Raw genomic sequence first — 22678 nt, 5'->3', positions numbered from 1 at the left:
TAGCATATGGCAGAGGGGCTGCTAAGGCTACCACTGAATCTTCATTACACATTTCCATAAAAAATATTTTTCATTATAACTTCTTCGTTATAATGAAAGTCTTTCAATTGCTCCTAAATCCAGCTATAGGCAGTACAGGTACTGTTTATTAATAGAAACACTTTCTTATAAAGTGCCTTTTCTTATTTCACCCCTCACTTAAGAGGCATCCTAAGTCTACATCTTAGCATACCTGACTAATGCTATTAACCAGAGATTCCTTCTCACTGCTGTAACCCAGTGTTTCACTGAGGCCTGAAACAACAGGAATCCAGTCTGGTCTGTAAAGCTGGATACTATTACTCTGCCAACAACAAAAATCCACCACATTTTTTTTAAAGAAATATCCTAATCAAAATTAGTTGTTTTACCTGCTGAAGCCATTCCCTGTGGTAGATCACCTCAAACTCCATAAGAACTTTTGCTACTTTGTTGTAGTTGCGGATTATGCGCTTGCCATCAGGTGTTTGCAGAACAGCCGGGTGCCGCTGGAAAGACCCCATGGGCTCCTGGATCCTATGGAATAGGTGGCGTGCCCACAAGATCTTACCAGCTATTGGAGGCAGATTACGAGCCAGTGGAGGGTCCTGCTTCTGCTTAGTGTAGATCTTACAGACTGTTTCTATGTCATGACCATAGTTTTGAAGTATTTTCTGATACTTTTCATCAATGCCAAGATTTGGGATTTGTAATCTGCTTATAGAAATAATAATAATTTAAAAAATTCCTTCAATACTTCTGAAATTCTTCTGATGCATTATTGTAAAATACAGTCATTCCAGATTCCCTTGCATTCTTTAGAAAATAACTACTCTAGCGACAGAGTTTTCACTAAAGTTTGAACAAATGCTGTCACAACCTGATTCCAAGCAACCAAGATTTAGATCAGATGATAAAAGTTTTCAAGTAAACCTACACATTTTCTGTTTTGCCACTGTTTTCAAACAGTGAGCTAAAATTATGTGCATAAAACTGTAACAAATTCACCACTAACAGTCTACTCCATTAAACAGAATATTAGAAGAAAACTGATAACAATAAAGACTGAGGTTGCTTTGCAACAATGTGAATTTATCAAGACTGATTATTTCACTATTTCCTAATACAAGCATTTTACTCTCTCCTAATTGCACTGCGGTAACAAATTAAAGTCATTGTTCAAGGACAAAGCTGAAGCAAATATACCAACAGCCATGAAGTATTCCTGTAGTTATGGTAATTTTGAAGGATGAAGTTCAAAGTCCACTTATATTTTGCATTTTCCAATACAAAAAATAGGGGTTCTATTCATCTACACTGCTGAGCAGACATCCCTTAACAGAGGTGAACAGCTGAGTGAAAGGAGGTTGAGTTGGTTTTGATTTGTATTTAAGGAGATGCCCGCTGTTCTGCTCCCCCACTACCCACCATCCTAAAAGTGTTATTTCCATTGCTTGGCAGAATTCTAGCAATCTAGATAGGATATAGTACCTTTCAAATTTCTTCAACATACTCAATGCTCTTTCAGTGTTCAGAATATTTTCAAAGGTGATGTCCATGAAAATCCTTAATTGATCCTGAAGGAGAACAAATAGTTCTATAGCAGAGAACTATATAAAGCACACACCTCAAATATGCCAGGTATTATTTAACAGGATTTAACATGCACTATATTAGAACTTTTTTTTAAATGGGAAATTAACCTCAATAAGTATCAATATTCCCTTTCTTCAAGAATAAAACAAAATACAACCAACTTTCACAGTGCTTTCTTTCTAAGTTCCTTCTGTAGCTGTGCAACCAGCAAAAGCTTTTGCACCCTCAAATGTTCCACTGTGTTGAGAGCCTCAAAGAATGCTTGCCTACCTTTTTAGCAGCCAAAGCAAGCCAAGTATTTATTTTAATTTTTTTCTCCTACAGATACCCTTTCCTTCCACCAAATTGTGATTTCAGAACTATGGAAAAGTTAATTATCTGACTTTTTTCTGCTACGCTCCCATTCACCCAATGAAATAATCCATTTTTGTGTTATTCTTGCTAGCATAACTTCCAAATAAAGTATAGCAAGGAAAAGTAATTTTGTTGGAGGCCTTCAAGGCCCTTTCTGGCCTGTTTCATGAAATGGGTCTGAAAGTTAGGTAACAAATGCAAACTTTGAAGTGGAGATACATTAGATTAATTTTTCAATTTCAGAACACAAACTTTGAGATTTGTGTCATTTGTTTGGTGGTAACACAGACAGATGTATTTTTGCTTTCATGAGGATTAATCAGTAAATTAAATTTTTATTTGAATCATAAAACCTACGTGAAGATCATTTATCTCTCTGCAAAAATTTTCATAGTCTTGGTCAAAATCCATCTTCCGTTGATCCAAGAAATTGTAATGCCTTTTCTTCATGATGTCAACAATGCTCTAAACAGTTTCACAGAAAAAGAAAATTATCACCCAAAAAAATGTCTTATCAAAAATACTTACCACACCAAAATATTTAGCACAATGGGCTGTGCACATTTACATTTTACCTTTGCCATTAGTTACCAGTATTTGCTGAGCAATATAAGCAAACCACTAAATGACATATTTGCAGGAAACAAGTTGGTGCAATGGCCATATGAATTTAATTTATATTATTTACTTCTGGTTTAAGTCATTTAGAACTGACAGAAAATTCAATTCTTTTGCTTTTCATCAAATACACTTGTTACCCATTAAATATTCTCTCATGCAGAGGTACATTATTTTGATTTAAAAGTTAACAAAATTCAACACAGAAAAATATTTTTACATTAGTAGCTTTCCTGTCTTTAAATTAACTGATTCCATACAGAAAAACAGACTATTGAAAAGTCACAGTAAGATGCAGCACATCACCAGCTCAGGGCTTACTGTTCCTGGCTTCTCTTACATAGCTGTCCACTCAAATGAAAGTACATCTTAATCAGCATCTCCCTTGAGCTGTACACACAGTTAAAGGATTTCTAATGATGAACCACTGTTCCACATCCTAGCTGTTTACCACAGTACAGCTATGAAGTTCAACATCTTTTCAGCACAGTAGACTTCCACCATTTTAATTCAACTTTAGTTTTATTGTTATACTGTAAATAAAAATTGAATCTTTTCCTCTAAAAACAAGAAAATCCCAGATAGCAACTAAGGGCATAAAGAATCGCAACATAATAAATTCCTGTCGTAAAAATTACAAGTTTCTTCTCAGAAGACTACAGAAAAGAACAAAGTAGAAAACTAGCTACTGTGAAGGATGCAGTCAAGGAATCAAAATCCTGGACTGCAACAGGGAGTGAATAAAACCAGGATGGACCATGGAATGTTCATATTTTACCCTATAGTTATTTAACTAAAGCAAAGTGATTTACTCATGGGCATAACAAAAAGGGAAAGGATAGGGGAAAGTGAATTAGAATGCCACATTTGCCTGTACTGTCACTGTATCACATATGATCTCCAAAAGCAGTTTACAAACTCCACATATTGAATACATCTGATTTATTTTACTATTTACCAGTCTCATAATTATGATATTGCCCTAAGAAAAATATACAATAAGGTAAGTTAACTCAGGCTCAGTAAAAGCAGAGAAGACTCTACTTGATAGAAAAAGTTAATCTCAGAAAGAAGGAAGAAAAAGAACATAATTTAGTACATTTATATTCTTAGAAGAGCTCCTTGTTGTTCAGGTCTCACTCCTACTAAATAAAAGGACCAGAAAGAAACCTGACCAGTAATACTAACAAGCAAAGTGATTTTGCTGTTACAAAAGAAAAAGCCTAAACTTGAAGAGCTTTCCAGAGCAAACCAGCTAAGTCATTTCTCTTCCTCCCTCACCCTAAAGATAGACATCTGTGAAATAACTCTTTCTTCCCTCATAAAACACAAAGCTGGTGACTGTACTCTAGATCTAGAATACAGATTTTAAGTAAATCTAATAAACTGTTTTGCTGGAATTAAATAGCTGGAATAGCTATTTTGTTATTTCTTTAATGAAACAAAGTAAATCTGAGATTCCAAGTTTTCCTTTGTTTTTGTTCATTTTTTTTAATTACTTATTTCAAGAAATCAAAGTTATATTTGTCTGTATTTATGGAGCCCAGAAATGGAACTGGAGCTTGTTTCCCCTGAAGCCGCAAGGAAAATCTGACTACAGCATCAATCACCATGGTAATGGAGCCAGTCCCAGTGGCAAGCACTGATCAGCTACCCACAGCGTAATGGACAAGAAATTAAGACAGTCTGTAATTTTTATCACAGTACTTTTCCACACCTTGCAAGACATTTGTAAAGACAAAATATTGCACTTCTCACTTCTCCTAATCATAACAAAACCACGGCTCCAATTACTCATTACAAAGTCCTCCCATTTTGTTGCTTTTTTCAATCAACTTTAACATACCTCTTCTTTCACATGTCCACCTACCCCTTTTCATCTTGTCTGCTTGCTTCCCCAGAAACCATATATTTACATTGCTAACTATTACCCAGTAATTTTAGCACAACTTACAGAGTTAATTTTTCTCTTCATAAACATTTTTCTAATTTTCATAATTACTTATTGTTTAAAGTTCAAGTCAAACTGAAAGGATATCCAAAACTTGCTTTGTACCTCATATTTTGTGATCATTTCTTCCAATCCCTCTATCTTAGACTCCTGTAGAACTGAGTAAGTTTTCATAGTATTGAAAATATCTATTATCTTTACCAGACGTCGATGAAAGGTTTCAAATTTTCCAAAGATATACATCTCACTAAAATCAAACTGTCTTTCAGATGGATTTTGTCTCAATTCTTCTTTTATCTTGTGAAAGTAATTTTGATACTCCTAAAACCAAAGAATTTTAAAGAATGTCAAGCATATAATAAAAGGCACTGTTATCAGCTAGAACAAAATTTATGCAGACAGATATTATCCTAACTTGATAACAAGTAGAAGTTTAATCAATAAACAATCGTGAACACTATAAAGACAGCAATAGAATTTGGGTCTAAAAACTAACTCAACAATACAGTTACAGGATCTCATATTTCACCAAATGAATGAATTGCACATATATGTACTTGTACACTCCATCCTTAGCTAGCGTGAAATTCTATTCCCTCCACTTTATAGCAGGGCTTGATGTGCTTACTGAATATCCAAAATAACAACCCAGTTTTCAGAGACTGAAAATGATGATTGTGTGCTGAGCAGTTTTATTGAGTAATAATGTTTCAAATTTTCCAAAATCGTTTTCCGGTACAAAAATCCTTCTGAATTTCGAATGCTGCTCCACAGCAGCTTCCAGTTTTCAGTCTGCTTTCTTAACTAGGCACAAGCCTTACTCCAAACATGCTGTATGTTTATAGAAATATACAAACTTACTACAAATTGCTGATAGTAAGGTGTCATATACATTTATACTAATTTGCGCTTGAACTATTCAAGATTTGTTGCTTCAGAAGGCATCAGGATAAACATCTATTCTTCCAATCACATATTATTAAGGAAGCAAAAAGTAATAATGGAGAAAATCTAACATGATCCTTCTGATACCTGCAAGGAGGTTACCAAAAAGACAGAGCTATGCCCTTTGCAGTAACACACGGACAGAGGCAAAGAGACAATGGGCATAAATTGAAACAGAAGATGTTCTGACTGGATGTAAGGAGAAAATCTTTCACCCTAAGGACAGTCAAATAGTGAAAGAGGTTGCCCAGAAAGGTTGTGCAGTCTCTCCATCCTTGGAGAACCTCAAGACAGGGCTGAATAAAGGACTGGGCAACCAAGTTTGATCTCATAGCTGCCCCTGCTTTGGCTCTGAGCTGAAGGTTGAATTAGATATCTGCTGAGGACCCTTCCAAGCTGAATTATCCTACGATCCTATGTTCTAAAGGAAAAAATAAAATAAAATAAAATAAAAAAATCCCAAAATGGTCGTGGAAGTGTATGCGAAAAAATAAAGGCTATCTTCCCAATAAGTGTATGCAACCTGTACAGTCAAATTCTTCTCAGTTCACTAAACTGTCTTTTCTAAAGGTATAGCTTTCCATACATCTTCGGAATATATTCAGCTCAGTAACTCCCCTCTGGTTTCATTTCTATCACATATCCTTCCTCATCAAATGAGGAGAAACTTTCTAGAGAAACTCAGCCATAAAAATCCAAGTAATTCTCATACAAGAAGCACATTTAAGTTAGACTAAGCATCAAAATCTTATTTGTGGAACATCAACAGACACTGGACTAAATTCCCTGTTAGCTCTAATATAAACGATCCAGTTCCAAAGGTATTTTGGTTGCTTCATTTTCCTTCATTACAACATTGCTTCCTCATATAAAATGAGGTTTTCCTAATCACACCCTCCTAAATCTCACCTTATATTCTGTTTTCCACATGCTCTTCCCACCTACCTGTTTAAGTCTAATGGTTGCTTGTAGTTTTTCCATAACTCTCTCCTGAGGTTGATTCCAGATGGTGGTCATATTGTTGTTTGTAATATAAGATTTGCATGCTGTGATCATCTGATTGGTCACCTATAAGCAGTTTTAATCTTGTGAAAAAAATATTTCAAGACAAAGCAGATCTTGCCCTTCTTTCAGTCTCATCCCATACCTCTGACCCCACTGGCCTAAAGCCTGCAAAATAGCAATACCAAATACCAGCCACATAGAGAGACTAACCTGACAGCCTCCAGACCACTAACCACCAAAATACTGTTGATTAACTATGCTCATCTTAAACCTAAACACTTTGTACCAACCTTGAGGATGACAAAATCATAAGACATCAGCACTTCTGAAAGCAAAGGTAAAATCAAGGACCCATGAGACTATGATCATTACAGAACAGGTTGTCCTTCTAACTCCATTTCCTTCTTTATGCAAATATAAGGAGGTTTAAGGGCTATATAGATTTAACATAATTGGTTCTACAAAAAAACAGTTCACCACAGGCAAAAATCATTGCAACAAAAAGTTCCTCGATCTATTCACATCAGAGTTGAGATCAGTCCTGATCTTCAAGAAGTCTGAAAAAATTCTTACAACTTCAAATTACAGACAGTGAAATAAGTTCTGTCACCAAAATGTTGCCCCATCAATTGCTTGGTCCCTTTGTGTTTTCTGTTTTCCACTCAATCAACAATACAAAAAAAAAGTTCTGTGAAAATTTCCTTTCAAGCTGTGGCACCAACCTTCACAAACAGCAATGATATCTTCTCAGATGTGTTGTAATACTGAGAGATACTCTGAATCATTTTAATTGCATTTATGAGTCCCGGAATAGCATCCACCATGGATACCTGGAAAGAAACACAGTCTGAACTCTCTTCAGTACTTCTGTCACCATACACTAGCTCAACGCCTAATTAGAGAAGGCAGGAGTGTTACAAATGTGGTCCTCCTTAATGTTTCTCCCTCTGTTTCCCTGGGTCTCTCCTGTGGAGCTTCCTGTCCTACTTCACCCTCCAAGCTCTACAAAAATTCAATTTTGAGGAAAAAATTTTCACTAGAGTCTTGGCTGGAAGAACTCTAGTTAGTTAGTGAAATTTCATAGAGATAAAATGCCTCTTCAAAAGTACCACCTTTTTCACAAAAAGCATGTTCGTACACTCTTTTGCTAAGCCTGATGGAACCTTGTGTATAGAGACCAAAAAAGTGCATTAAAGCCTCATAGCACTCATTTGAATAAAGGAACTACAAAGAACAACTTTCCTATAGTACTAGCATTTAGATAATAAAAAATTATATACAACAGATGAAGTGCCTGGGAGGAAGTGATCTTATAGCCCACTTTTTGGGGTGCAGGTGCCCAGGTGCTGGCTGCCAGGGCTGTCCCGCACCGGACACAGCTGGTCTCACCCGGCTCCAGCGGCGCCAGCGCAGGGCACAGCAGAGCCCCTCAGCCACGGGCGGGCGGGGGCCTCGGGGAAAGCCTGTGTCAGAAAGGGCAAAACGCTGCCCGGCAGCCAGGGCTGAGGGAAACGGGGTGAGAAACAGCCCTGCCAGCCCCGAGGGGACAGCGGGAGGAGGGGCTCCAGGCACCCCGGCAGAGATGCCCCTGTGGCCCTGGGAAAGCCCAGAGCAGGAAAAAGTATGAGGAGGAAGGAGCAGCACAGAGGACCTGTTAGGGACCAAACACAGCCCTCCATTCCCCTGGGGCACTTGAAGGGAGGAAGAAGAGAAGTCAGGAAGCCTGGGAAGAAGCTGGGTGGTTGGGAGATGTGGTTTAAATTTTTGTCTTTGTTTCTCACTCCCCAAATCTATTTTCACTGTCAATAAATTAAGTTACTTTTCCCCAAGTCGAGTCTGTTTTGCCCACGATGATAATAGGTAAGTGATCTTCCTGTCTTTTGAAAAATCCATTAGCTTTTTCATCCTACATTGTCCCCCCATCCTGTTGAGGAGGAGGAAGAATCATTTGATGGGAAAAGACCTTTGAGATCATTGAGTCCAGCCACACCTGTCCACTACTAAACCATATCTCTGAGCACCCCATCTACCCCTCTTCTAAATACCTCCAGGGATGGTGACTCAACCACCTCCCTAGGTACCCCTAGGGAACATCTCTGAAGCTGGCACTACTTCCTCCTTGGTAAAAGCCAGTACAGGGAGCACAAAGCAGAGAGAGCTCAACAGACCTTGCACAGCGCCAATAGCAAGCATATTGCTTTCTTACTAACCTTTCATCAGAGAGACTCAAATATCAGATTGGGAAACACAAAGAACACACTGTTCTAACACTGTCCAGTAAATGGAAACAAACAGCCATACCATGGTTGCCCAGAGTGTTGTTTGAAAGCAATTCCACTCTGAGAAAAGTGGGAGGGGCGGGGGGGGGGGGGAAGGGGGTTGCAACTAGGATGGTCAAAGCTTTGAGTCTTCATGGCTACTCATCATATTTCTCTGCCTAGCAAGACACATGTAGTCAGTTGCAAAACCAGTTTTAATAAAAGCAACCATTTGCCAACTACTTTAGCAGATAATGCGACAGTGAGAATCCTTCCTCTTATCCAGTACTTTAAGTTGGCTGGTTTTGTTTACTACTCATCATGCTTGCATCATCCTGTTACTACGGTATGAGAAAATGATTTATATTTACACCTTAACACTTACATAACCATATTTATGTTTTCCTAACCCAAGAAGCTGAAAATTGCCTTATTAATGTTAGGCTAACCCTGATCTAGCTGCCAACATAAAAACAAAAGCCCAGCCTTTATCTTTAGCATAGCACCAGGTTCACTTTCACCTCTTTTTTTTTTTTTTTTTTTTTAAATGGCCAAGATTTCACTTCCTCCCATAGCACAGAATCCAGTTTCATCATCAGACCAAAAAGCTACAAAGATACCACAGCAAGAAAAGAACAAGTACTTTATTTTGTAGACAGGAATTCCCACTTTTAGCATAACTGAACAAAGTCTCAATCTGGAGATGCATACCTAAAATGCTCTGTCATTTCCAAACTGATCCTACAAACTACATTCATTTTAGTTGTCTCAAGAGATTTATGTTAAGAATCTAAAAGTTTTGCTTACAGGATCACTATTGTATAATGGGTCCCAATATTTTTCCAAAGAATATAGATATTTCACATTATCTTTAGCTTCATTTGCTGCATGTGTGATGCGAATATCCAACACTCGCCAGTTCTAAGAATAGAAAGTCAGAACGAAAAGAAATAAAATCACACATTGCAGAAAAATTGTTTTGTCTAAACTGTTTTGAGATCACCCTGGTCACCAAATACATTTGGAAGCTCTGTTACTTCAGAGTTAGTTACATTTGCTCACCCAAGAGGAGGAATAGGTCCCCGTTTTGTACCATTAACTTGGCTGTGAACATACAGTTAGTTTTGACCACTCAGCTCAACAACTTATGTCAGTACTACTGACCAGTCAAGCTGCTGTAAAACACAGACATCATCCGTTAACTATTTTTGCTTGATGGGCTAATATATAAAGCATTTATTTGTTTCACATGTCTCATTTTGATGAGCCAAGACTTCGTTTTATTTACTTATTTTTCTCTTTGGGATGGGTCTTTAACTTTGTTATGTCAATGTGAGAAGTTATGACCCCAGAAGCAGTTTTGACAGACACTGTAACAACAAGATGTTAAAAAAAAGAGTTTTTTATTTCCTTTTCATTAACTACCCAGTTCATTAAATTTATTAAATTAAATCAACTCTTCAAACATTCATAAGTATTTATTTCTGTTGAGCCATGTTAATGTACTGTTGATCAGTACATTATCAGCCTTTGGAGAAAGAAGATTTCCAGTCTCTTCCAGTAAATTAAACTATATTTAAGCTTTACCTACTCAAAGTGAGGAACAGGGAAGGACAAAGAAAACAAAAGTCAAAGATGCTTCAATATTTTCTCCACCAGCAATGCTACACACATCACCAAAATGAACTAGGGTATACAGAGCATTTCTAGTCTTTACATCTGTCATAATTTAAAATAGAAACCTTCAGCAGTTTGGATTTCGCAGCAGTGAGTACGCCAAGCACTGCCTTCACATCTGGGCTCTTCAGCTGGTCCGTAAGGTAGTTGAATTTGGCCAATTTCTTTTTCCAGTAATCTAGCTCTGCTCGTGGTCCAAGGTCATCTGTTTCCTTTCTCAACTGGTCGTTTTCTGCAAGAATCTTTTATCATACAGCAATATTAATGACTGTTACTAGTTATTTATCTGAATGGACAGCAGGGATTAATTCGTAATTTAACTCCCAGTATTAATCTCCTGTGACAAGTTACCTATCTCAATCACCTCACATGAGAGACCTTAATTTTGCTTGGCCTTTTTAGTTCTGCATTAAATAGAGAGTAGCATCTCAAGAGCACTGTTAGACAATTACATTTTCTGCAAATAACCTGCAAAGCATGTTTCAAAGTATTATTTTGACTACTGAGAATAATCTTCACTGAATTATTTTGTTCCTTTTGTTTCATTAAATCCACTCAGAAACACAAACTAACTTCTATTTTGATTCCTTGGCTAAGGTGAATCTTTTGTAGCACCTTAGCAACCATGATGTAAGCATAGACAGAATACTTTCCCTAACACAATATGGACACAAGGACCTCAGAGTAAATGTTGAGGTAAGAATAGGAAGGAGCATATTTACTGTGATCCATCTCCAGTGGGTAATCCAACTACCAGCAGCCAGCTACTTCAGAATATTCTGAAGTGAAGATTACTTTAGTTTGCTTCACTTTTTTTTAATAAGCATAATATTCACTGCAAGTTTTTAGTAGAAGTAACTTATTCTACATAATATTTGAGAACACTCTAGTCACAACAAATAGAAGAATGCATTGCAGATCGATAACAATGCTGAAAATGAAAGTTTGCATTATGAATGTAATGAATGAATTTTAAAAACAGAAACAACTTTGAAATGGTAGAACAGCTCCTTTTACTATCTGGAAATGCATCATTCAAGATTTTGAGGAATAAGGTGGATTAAAGCTGCACCTCCAACTGCTTAGGAGATTTCCTTATCTCTCATCAGCTCAGTAGGTTCAGTGTTTCTCTCTGAGCTGGGTAACATAGACTGAGATAATTTCCAGCGCATCTTTACATTTCCTGTACAAGCAGAAGGGGAGATTGGAGAGGTTTACATGGAAAGGAAAACCACAGAAGGTTACTGAAGGGGGGGAAAAAAAAATCTGGCTTATAAAATCTCTGAATTACAAATTGTTAGAGGCTGTGAGAATACTAATGGGAAGTACTGCTGTCTTCTTAATCTGCTTTTATATTCTTCCCCAGTATCCACTTTTTCCCATTGTCAGAGATGTCACTGGTTTAAAAGGACCTTTAATCTAAACCAGTAATAGTGGCTTTTGGAATAATTTGTTTATAAAGGATGAAGCCATGTTCCTAAGAGGCAATACAAACTCAAGTCCCTAGGAGAACCAGGCAATGTGGGGACAGAATTATTATGTATTAATAAATTATTATAAGCTTAACTACAGATTTGCCTCTGCTTGCTCATATCTCTCATTGTTGTAAGGGGTAAAGTATCTTCATGAACCCTGTCATTTAAGGCTTTCCTTTCCTAAGAAGAAAAAAAAAAAAAACTATGAAAACTTCTGTCCACTCAAAAATTATGCTTCCAATTCTTCATACAACAAAAAGCAATAAACATTTTATGCCAGTCAAAACTTGATTCCTTTCTCCTCCAGTTTGTGAGCAAATCTAAATTTCTCAAGTTTGGTATTAAAATCCATAAACCTATAATGCAATTCCAAGAATGAAAGTAAACTAAACTATCCTTCCAAAAAACAACACACAACTAAAATCTCCAAGTGATAACTGGGTTCCTTAGACTAATGATCTCTCTTGATTTGCTAAATTAATGATAGCGAATGCTTTAATGACTTTTTTTTTTTTGCACTATTTGGTAACAGGTGAGTAAAGAAAGAACATAAGAGGAAATCTTTTGTGCAGTTAATTGCATTCTCCCCACTGCTATCAGCTCATACAATTATAAATTAAAGAGGCTTGGGGGTTTTTCTTTTCTTTTTTTTTTTTCCTTTTAAGAGGTACAGGTCTTAATAAAGAAGATTCTTCCATGGAAGTGATATCTTAAATTGCAAATAAACATTTCTCTGATAAAATCTTAGCAATAATTTCTACAGGCATAACAGAGAATAAAGCAGCAAGTAAGTTTCCATTTTTCCAAGTTTAAAAGTTATTAATGCTATCCTCTTCCTTAATGTCTGTCTGTACAAATATTACAAAACTTGTTTCCTTGAGGCTTCTATGTTTTATCTTGGATTGCTTTTCAACTGACGCATAGACCACCACAAGAACCTCATGTTAATTTCATGCAATAACAATTGGCAGTTTGATTTCTTTCAGGAAAACCTTAAGATCTATGCTCTACAGTCTCCAAAGGATCTGCTTCCAAGATTAAGAAAACTGCAATTACAAATTTCATCTGCATTTTTAAATGTATGTGCACTTAAAACAAGTGCACTGACTTTACAATACTTGTAAGCACATGAACAGGTTCTAGCAGCCCAATGTTTTCTCTTTAAGAGGAAGTGATTATCAAAAACAGGGAGCAAAGATTCCAAAAACATGTGTACATTCCATTTACTAGGAGATGGAAAAAGCTCTCTATACTCTCATTGAGAAGTAAAAGCACACAAAATATGCCAACAGTACTTTAAAATACAGGGACTGATCACATCTAACTTTATAGAAAGGTAGCTAGCTATATGCCAACAGGATTAAATTCATCATCTGCCAATATGCAGATATTCTCATATTTCACATTTGTCCAGTGCATCACCTGTTCAATTTGTTTGGTCCACGCTTTCATGCAGACTTCTATTCTTTCAAGAGCATCTACACTGTTAGCAACCATCAGGTAATCTGAAGGCCCTCTTAGAGTTTTCAGATCATATGTTTCACATTTCTTCAGACTGACCTAAAACACAAGTTCAAAAAAAAAAACAAAAAAACCAAACCTGAAATGCTGAAATGTGTAAAATAAATAATCCAGGAACTTTTTAAAGTAACTGGTTTCTGCACTTGAGGTATCTCACTTCATGTGCCCACTCCAGTTTAAATTCAACTGGTTTGAGCCAGAACTGGACTTCAGATTCTGGAGAATGCACCAGCCTGGCAGCTGTGCTCTCAGCCTTTGTGAAGGGCACAAGTAGGAACTAACAATTAAAGCAACTGTTTGCCATACATTAATCATTTTTGGTTTCAGAAAAGCCACAGCCATTGAACAGTCAAGAAGTTAATAGCTCAAAAGAACTGGCACCAGAAGAAACAATACCAGAAACAGCTGAAGAATTGTAAAGCCACAGATCAACGTATAACAAGTTACTGATGACAACAAACGAAAGTGGGGTTCTTTTTCTCCAGTTTAACAGGAACAATTTTTAATGAGTATTCTACAACAGCAGCTAATACAAGAGCTTCAGAGCAAGAGAGCGTCTACAGCTAACTCAATTTCTAGTTGCCATGCAAACCTATTACCTTCTCCAATAGACTCTGCTGAGTTCCTGATAGCACACTAACAAATGCTTCAAGGGAACCAATGAAGTCCTGCTTAATTTTGGAAGCTTGTTGAGGTTCACCAAGTTCAACCCAGCCATAGTCCATAGTTCGTAAGGCTGGAATGTAGATTTCTGATATCAGCTGCTCAACACTTTTTAGTAAACCATCTCGACCTACATTCATCATATTAAAATTTACTTCCTGTAAAGGAAAGACAATACAAGTTATAATAAACAAAATTTTGCCATCATTATATTTATTGTGGTCCTATTGCCTTGAGCATCTCAAAAATTATCAGTGTGTACAAGTGCTCTTCAAGCAATAATAGCAAAATTTTTGCTAGCAGGGGCTGCAAGATTTACACAGGGTCACAGTTTGTCATACAAAATTGAGGAAACAATGATCTGTAAACACTTCAAAAATATGAGAGTATAAGGCCTCTATTTATAAAGCTCAGTTTATATGGGTGAGCAAAATTATTCCAGCCTGTCACTTCTAAAGCTATCAATTATATTTTTAATATATTAATGCATACATACATGTATATATAAGCAGAGATCAATGCACTTGAAAGGCTTAGATACCACAAGAATTATGAACTACAGTTAATTCTGACCTGCACTTGCGCAAGGATTTTGGTTCAGGAAAAAGACCTCTATCCAGTGTGAGAGAGAACAATTCAAAGAACATCTGCTTTTTAGACATTCTGAAAAAGACTCTGAAGACTTCCAAAGTAAATTACATTAATCTGTCAGCCATTATTTGCTTCATCAGAAGGTAGCACAATAATTTTTTTCAGCAACAAAACTTAACATCAAACAACTTGTATTTAAGTGTCACACATTAGATGTGTCTTCGGACATATCAATTTTATTTTTCAACTTGCCTTTCCTAGTTTTAAGGTATTATCTACTATCAGCAAGGGCTATATATTACTTGTGAAGAACTCTGCTTTACACATCTTTCAGTAGCAATTGCAAGCTTGCAAGCATTATTAATAAGCAAAAAATCTTCAAATGTTAAATAGTATATAACTGACAAATCAAAGCCAGATCTTTCAAATTCATCAAAAAAATTAAGAGGTTAAGCATAAAACTTTAAAGCATATATATCTGTAGAAATCAAATCATAATCTGGCAATGACAACCGGCTCATCCACCCTTTGCTCTTCTATTTCTTGCCTTTCTGGGAAAAATACAGCTTTAAAGGTTTTCCCAGAAGAAACAGGGGAAGTTAAAAGTTGCTGGCTTAGCAATTGTACTTGAAAAGTTCCTATTTTGAAGTGTATAGAATGTTTTTCACAACACTGAATTCTTATTTAGTCCATCATTCTTATTTTAGCACTCTGATTAGTTTGTCTGCAACTATAGGATTCCCTACATTTTATTCTGTGCTCCTCACTACTGGAGCACTTGATCCAGCTTTGTTCACTTCAGATTGTCATAGATTTAAGGAGTCTTTCACCAGTAAAGACTTGTTTATATATAATTTACAAATATACTCTCAAAAATAAAACTACATTTGTTTGGGTTCTTTAATGGATTTGGTAATACTTACTGAAATTTAAATTTAGGTATTGACTAATTACTCTTTGTCACTTTGGACTGTTATAAATTTTCTTCCTTAGCATCATTTCTTCATAGCAATGATACACTTAAAGTTGCTGATGCTAGATAATGTCCTGTGTCCTTTTGCTCATTCCTCCATGTCAAAGGCTGGCAAATCAAATGCTGAGGGGAAGTAGCTCAAGATTAAAATGAATTTTAAACAGGATTATGTACAGTGATCAGCAGTCACTGACTCTTACCTGATAGATATTCTCAGTTGTGATGGGTTTAAAAAGGCTAGATCTAATGAAGAAAATGCATACACCAGTTAAAGCAACTTCTTTTCCCTCTGTCACAAACACTTTAGGTTTCTTCTTTGTCAAATGAGAGTCGATTCCTGTTCCTGGAAGGCCAAAGTGCTCTATAGGTTCAAATAAAAGAAACATTTGAATAAATAAACAGTGGTTTTTAAATAAAAGCTTTCTAAACAAACAGTTCAGTCATTATTTGTGTATCTCTGAGTCTCAGTCAGCTTAAACCACCCCATGGGACTAACCAAAGACAGTATGCAGCACCCAGAGTCCTCACAGCACAGTAAGAACTGTTTCATCTAGTTTTGCCATTCTCACATCAAAAGCCTTTCATTTTTATTCATTTATTTGTTCTCTATTACTTCTAAGCAAAGGTTCAGGCTCAAGATCCTCTCACATGGCGTTCTACCACATAGTTGCAGATAATGCTCTACCACTTAAAAAAAAAATCAGCAAACGTAGTTTGCCTCAGAAGAGTTATTATGAACTGTCTTTCCTTAAGAACATGTAGACCTAAACATAACATACAAAAAAAGGAATAGAGTGCTTCTGGAAACAAGGAGAGACATGCCACAGCAGATTCTTTGAGGGGAAAACAAAACAAAAAACCCCAAAACAGTAAGAGAGCTACAAGGGACTTCCTGGTCCTTTCTTCTTCCCCCCACAGGAATATGCTGCTCCCATGTTTTCCAAGTGTTACCAACAGCCTAAGAGTCACCAAGAAGTAGCAGTGTCCTTGGGGGAAAAATAATTCCTTTAAATTTTGGTTTTGGCCACGTTACTTCTCTGTTCCTAGTTTTCTAGTGTTACATCAGAGTAAAATGCACATGCGTACACATCTCTGAGATACTACAACAGTAAAAAGATCAAAAAGCGAATTGTTAATACCAGTAATTAAAGGACAACATTTAAAAAATTGCAAAAAGTGACAAATCCTCCATCCCTTTTTCTTTCAGGTACATGACTATCTGCCCCAGAGATCCCTGGTTTGGGTCAAACAGTCTCAATGCTGAGAATTTTAATAATTTGATTTATTGCCAATTAACATAAAGTTGCACTATCCTCGTAATTTCACTAATTACAGAGGCCAGACCAGGAACAGTCATACAAGTTTTCAGGGCATTCCCATGATGTATGGAGCTCAAAAAGGAAGCATACTCTACAGCTTCTTTAGAAAATATATATTGGTACTGAAAAGGGTGCTGGAAGTTGTTAAGCTGCATATTATAACTGCCACTCAAAACACTGCAAAAAATCTGCATGTGAGGATGGGCATAAAATCAAAGCTTGACATGACCCCTTAGGGCTCTGGAGTACATCTTCGTGAACCAAGATACACAGTCTCCTGCTCTGCAGGGACACAACGTATCTTGTAGGCACCTTAAATGTAGGTTCATCATCTGTCTTAACTGAAGCATTTGCTGACCCACATCAAGGTCAGAAAACCAGCTTCTATTTGAGGTGGTGCGTAGTAAGTGCCCTTGCCAACAAGATACCTGTAATAAATCACTTTACTGATTAGTAACCATCACTATAACTATGATTTTTGCTTTGGTAACCTGTGAAGCACAGCCTCAGAATGATAAGCACAAAAAACAACTTTACAAACTCTGCCCCAGCATGAGAAGGAAAAAAAAGTACAGCACTAGCTGCACACTGTGATGGTTTTACAAGTAACTGTACACTCACAGCTGTGGGCAAAGGTAGCCTCCAACTCACCCACTTCATCCCACACTCACCTGTGTTCCCCTCCTTCACCATCAGTTAATTTTTTTAACTTTTTTTTTTTTCACCCCTCCAGTGTGCATTGTCTTTTGGGGACTTTTGCTTATTCACTCAATGCTGCTGTGAATTTGGGTTTTGTTTTTTTAATTCTCCAGATTTCTGTAATGCCTACATCTAGCAGCACGCCTCAAAGACCAAAGGCCACCACAATCCTACCACAGGGTCATCTGATCAGTTTAAGGGTGGGTGATGGGGACTCTGATTAGATTCATAGGCTTTGCCTCTTCCCTCATACTGTCTCCAACATACTTCCACCACTTCAACTTAGGCATCTTAAAACTTGCTCAGTAGATTTCTAAATTGGTGGCTAAGTACATACTGAAATTTAATTTTCTATGTACATTTAAATTTTAATAATTAAAGTTGCTTAAATCATATTAAATAGTCTTTTCATACCTTTTAGGCATATACACATATAAATACTGAAAATACATAAAGTAGAAATACATACTGGTACACTCATATAGGTGTATGTTTACATATGTATAAACACATATATTTATACAGAGATATACATAGATATATTTATGAGGCCCTTGTACATCCAGGGTAAACAAGCGGGGTGAGCTCACACCAACAGGGTCTCAGATGTCACATAGCACCTAGCAGGTTCAAATGGCAGCAGCACTGAAGGCTCTGGGACAGAAGCCATGGGCAAAGGGAGGATGTCCTTGTCACAGTGGTCCTGAGCTGCCTGCAGGATAAGTGAGAAGGAGGCTTCCCCCAAAAGCATGGTAGCATCGGGGCACTGGGGAAGGGGATACAAGAAGGGGCTTCTTAGGTAATGGCCCTGCTACCCATAATGCAGGCTTCCTGGGGCCATTTGTCACATGACAGGACCACCTGGATAAGTGGTCATGTGCCAAGAAACATGGAGGGCTTCTAGGGGAAAATTAGTGGTTTATAAGAACTTTACTTTGCTTTTTCCTTGCACACTTGCCCAGCACAACATGTTTCAGGAGAACCTAAGTTGCTTTACCTGTATCCATTGCCTCTACATCTTGATAGTAGAACATCAGATGACGCAAACATCCAGGGGCCAGGAATTTATCAATGCGCTCTATCTGTTTAAGATCATTATACATAGCACAGTCACTATAAAAATTGCACAGATTTTTTTCATAACAGCTGACAAATACTCAACACATTAAAACTGTTCAGTGACGGTTATACCAGGTCCAGCTACTACTCCCCAAAAAGTGATTGAGTTGCCTTGTCCTTTAGCAGCACACAGCTACATAATTGAATAATTTAAATTTTTCCATGCTGAACACAATTTAATATAGCCAGGCTATGTTTCAGTTTACTGAAGCCACTTACTGAACATGCCGTGTACTGTCTCTCAAACTGAGGGCACAGGGCATTTTCTGCATTTATTGAAGTGCAGCAGCACCTCACTGAAGTCCCTCACCCATGTTATTCTTACCACCATTCAGCTAACTAGCTGAAAGCAGAAAACACACAGCTGTAATTATTCTATATCACAGCAACAGAGGAATCCTTTATTTATTTATATGTTAAGCATCAGGACAATTTTACAGTTCTCCATCAATTTAAGGCTGCCATCATGCATCCTTGAACCATGTATTGGTAGTGCAGTCCAGGAATCTCATGGAGAGGTGGTCATACAGGCCTAGGAAGAAAGTTAATTGCTCTACGCTAGCATGCTGATCAGTGTTTCAACTCTTGAAAGTCTGGACTAATCCATTATTTTTCTAGACCTATGAGTCATTGTTTCCTACAGTCCCTAACTACATAGCAATCTTCCAGTGGAAAAGGCTTCTACTTCTAGAAGATATTCTTCAGAAAGATTTGCTGGTACAATTTGTGCTTCCTAGTACAGGAAAAGGGCTAAGAGATCACGAGCAGCAAGAAGAAAGCCACATTTATCCTTCTTCCATTAATAATGAGCCTCACAAAGATCACAAATTGCTATTCCAGAAAATCTTGACTGAGCCCTCCAAGATGAGGTCAAAACAACTATTACACTTTTTCCAAGTATAATATCTGCCAATACTTTCTTCATCAGACAATTTCTCAGACATTATATTGTTTGTCAAGAAACCCACTTAGAGGTAAAATGCAAGGTCAAAACAAGTTCTGCTTTTTAACTCATGTGGCAGTGTTCTGCATAGATTATATTCCTATATCACATGGAATCAGAGAAATATTGCAAAGCGACTTCTGGAAGATCTTGAGGTCAGCCTCCTGTATCATCAACAGTAGCTCAGGTCATCCAGAGCTTTGCCTAGGCCAAGTCTCAAAAACCTCAGTGATAGAAATTCCACAGCTCACTTGATCGACCTATTCCCATGCTGTATCACCCTCCTGGTTCAGAAGGGTCTCTTGATGTCCGATCTACAAGTTGTGGCTATTGTGTTTGTTATATCATCTGCAACTGCTAAGAAGAGTTCAGCTCTGTCGTCTTTGTAACTACTCTTCAAACAACTGTGGGCTACTATGCGACTGCCCTCGGCCTTATTCTCCCTCTTCTGATACTTTACATGCCTTGTGTCCCTCACTATCTTGATAGTCTTCCACTGGACTTTCTTCAGTTTCTCAACAATACTAGTCCTGAAATGGGAACGCGTAAATAGAAGGTATACAGACAGAAAAGGAATACAAAAAAAAAAAAAAAATACAATCACGTTTACTTTAGTGTCGGGGAGTAAAACAAGATCTAGTTGCTGTCTACCTAGGTTTTAAAAAAGTAATGATTTATTTTCAAATCTCAAAATGTATCTCCATTGCATATACTACTTCCCATTAACTCTGATGTACCGTTTTATGAATATATATATATATATTTCTAACTGCATAGCCCCTGCATTAACTCTCATGTAGTCAGTCAGATCACTTAGCCATTCTATTTTGTGAAGTAGTTTCCACCTGATTTAATTTCCTAAACTAAATCACAATGTAGTCTCACAAGTGCTGGTGGCAGCCTAATAGAAACAACAATAACATGCAGCTTGCTCTGGACAGGCCTCTTGAGTCTATGTACTATATATTAAAGGACTGAGAGACTATGCTGTGGATCCAGTACAAAATACAGTCACAGGTTTTTCTGTACTATCAGTAACCATCAGAAAGCAGAAATTCTAATTAATTTCAAAATCATTATTAAAGTAGGTCCTGAAACTAAGGATACTTTTGTTCAACTTAATTACAAATGGATAAGAAATATTTTTTTGATGAGAAGACTTGAGTAAACTCAGACATGAAGTCTGACAACGATCTCACCAAGTATTTGATGGTAATATCAGTTCTAAAGCACACTATGAGCTTCACTATCAAATTCATCAGATTACCTGGTTACCATCAAGAATAGCATCTTCTACTTCTGCTTTGTCCAGATTCACACAGGAGGCAACGGTATCCAGTAAGTAATCATGCCTGCCATCCAGCCGAGCACGTTTAGCCTCCCTCTCTTCCTTGAGCTTTTGCTGTTATAAAACACAAAGTGGACAGTGAATAATTCACAACCTATTTTGAAGACAAAAACAAAATTCTAAAATTTATTTTTAAAAGTAAAGGCTATTACATTCTTCCATACTTGCGATTTATGTTTTTAAGGCACTCAAATGAAATTTTTAGAAGCAACCTGTTATGATTTTACAGTTGATTTTCTGTGTTCTATTTTCAGGTTTAGCACAAAATTTCTGTTATCAGTCTTTTTTACAATATTATTTTGTTGAAAGGCTCTGTAGGAAAAAAAAAAGTATTTCATATATACAGCTCCATCATTCTGCAAGTTATCTTCAACATCCTAAATTCTTAGTCTCAGCTTTTCAGTCTAGTCACATAGGACCATCAAGTTAACACAGGATTCTGACCAATCTTAGTTATTCTTTGAAGATATTTTAAGCATTCTCTAACAAAGACAGATGCTGCTAGAGGAAGGTAGGGTTTCCTACATTATCTCTTTAATATAAAGATAAGAAGAATACAAAACAAGCCACAAGCCTCAAGGTACACAAGTGTTTACAAATGTTCTTAACTATAGCTATTATACCATTCTTCAAGCAGTATGCCTACTCTTCTAATTAAATTGAATTCCCATATGCAATACACCTCATTACATTATAGACAAAATGGCCTTCTGGAATAGTTACTGGTATTATTGTGCTTGTGGATTACAAGATTTAATATCATTTCATTTTCAAAAGAAATTTAGAATTATGTTTCATTGGCTGTAAATTCAATCTTTATTTCCCCAGTGATTACGAAAAATCTAGTAACTCTATAAAGTACGCACAGGTGATTTATCCACAAGCTTCTGCAGAGCCAATAGGATGTGCATAATACACTTGATACTCTTATATAAATATCCTTCCTACTTTCTGAAGGAATTTTCAAATATTTGGTAAACTCGTAGTTACTACCATGCCTTCATAAATGCTAAATGCATTGGAAATGGTTTGTTTTTCCATGTAAAATACAAATATACAAATCCTGTTGTTTACACAGATGTCCCTGAAGAATGCAGTAGCAGATTAATTTATACATGTACTTTATGGTATTTTACCTTTGTCATTTCCTAATATAGTATCCACTTTCCCAAAAGGGAAATGTCATCACAGGATTGACCTTTCCTACATGTTCTCAAATCAAGGTAGAAATTTTCCCCCTACTTAGACATACAAAAAGCATCCATTTGACACTAAATCAGCTTCACACTAGGTGGTAACATTAGAATCCTAAAAACTGGGGGTTTTTCAGTAATTTGAGCACAAAGATGTGCTAATGCATCTTTAGCATAGAAAAATACCACCAATACTCTACCAACTAGTTAGCTTCTATTTAATCCAGCAAAAAGCTTTCTGTTTTACTTAAACTACAGAGACTACTTTTGTACTTTGCTGTGTTTCCAGCACAGAACTCCAAATACTTTGCTACACAAGGTATTCATCTTACATCAGCTACCAGTTCCCAACTCCATCCATACAGCCACAGATGGCCTCTGATATGTTCATGCACACAGAATCACAGAATGT

General features: G+C 36.8%; 1 protein-coding gene across 1 annotated transcript in view; it reads right to left on the bottom strand.

Annotated features, from left to right (window-relative positions):
- DNAH5 (dynein axonemal heavy chain 5) overlaps positions 1–21127 on the bottom strand; it is a gene marked incomplete at its 5' end in the record, with an annotated part of 73747 nt that extends 52620 nt beyond the window's left edge. The window contains 13 exons of the mRNA XM_029086302.1: positions 411–732; positions 1510–1595; positions 2326–2433; positions 4643–4858; positions 6428–6550; positions 7210–7317; positions 9553–9666; positions 10488–10664; positions 13320–13457; positions 14018–14239; positions 15846–16006; positions 18661–18745; positions 20993–21127. Of these exons, the coding sequence (XP_028942135.1) occupies positions 411–732; positions 1510–1595; positions 2326–2433; positions 4643–4858; positions 6428–6550; positions 7210–7317; positions 9553–9666; positions 10488–10664; positions 13320–13457; positions 14018–14239; positions 15846–16006; positions 18661–18745; positions 20993–21127 (1995 nt within the window). The remainder of the gene's footprint in view (positions 1–410; positions 733–1509; positions 1596–2325; positions 2434–4642; positions 4859–6427; positions 6551–7209; positions 7318–9552; positions 9667–10487; positions 10665–13319; positions 13458–14017; positions 14240–15845; positions 16007–18660; positions 18746–20992) is intronic.
- Between the last annotated feature and the right edge of the window lie 1551 nt (positions 21128–22678).

Source organism: Antrostomus carolinensis, unplaced genomic scaffold, assembly GCF_000700745.2.
Source record: "Antrostomus carolinensis isolate BGI_N321 unplaced genomic scaffold, ASM70074v2 scaffold6930, whole genome shotgun sequence".
NCBI classification, from domain to species: Eukaryota; Metazoa; Chordata; class Aves; order Caprimulgiformes; family Caprimulgidae; genus Antrostomus; species Antrostomus carolinensis.
Note: the sequence above shows the minus strand (reverse complement) of the source record. Positions and strands in the feature narration are given on the sequence as shown.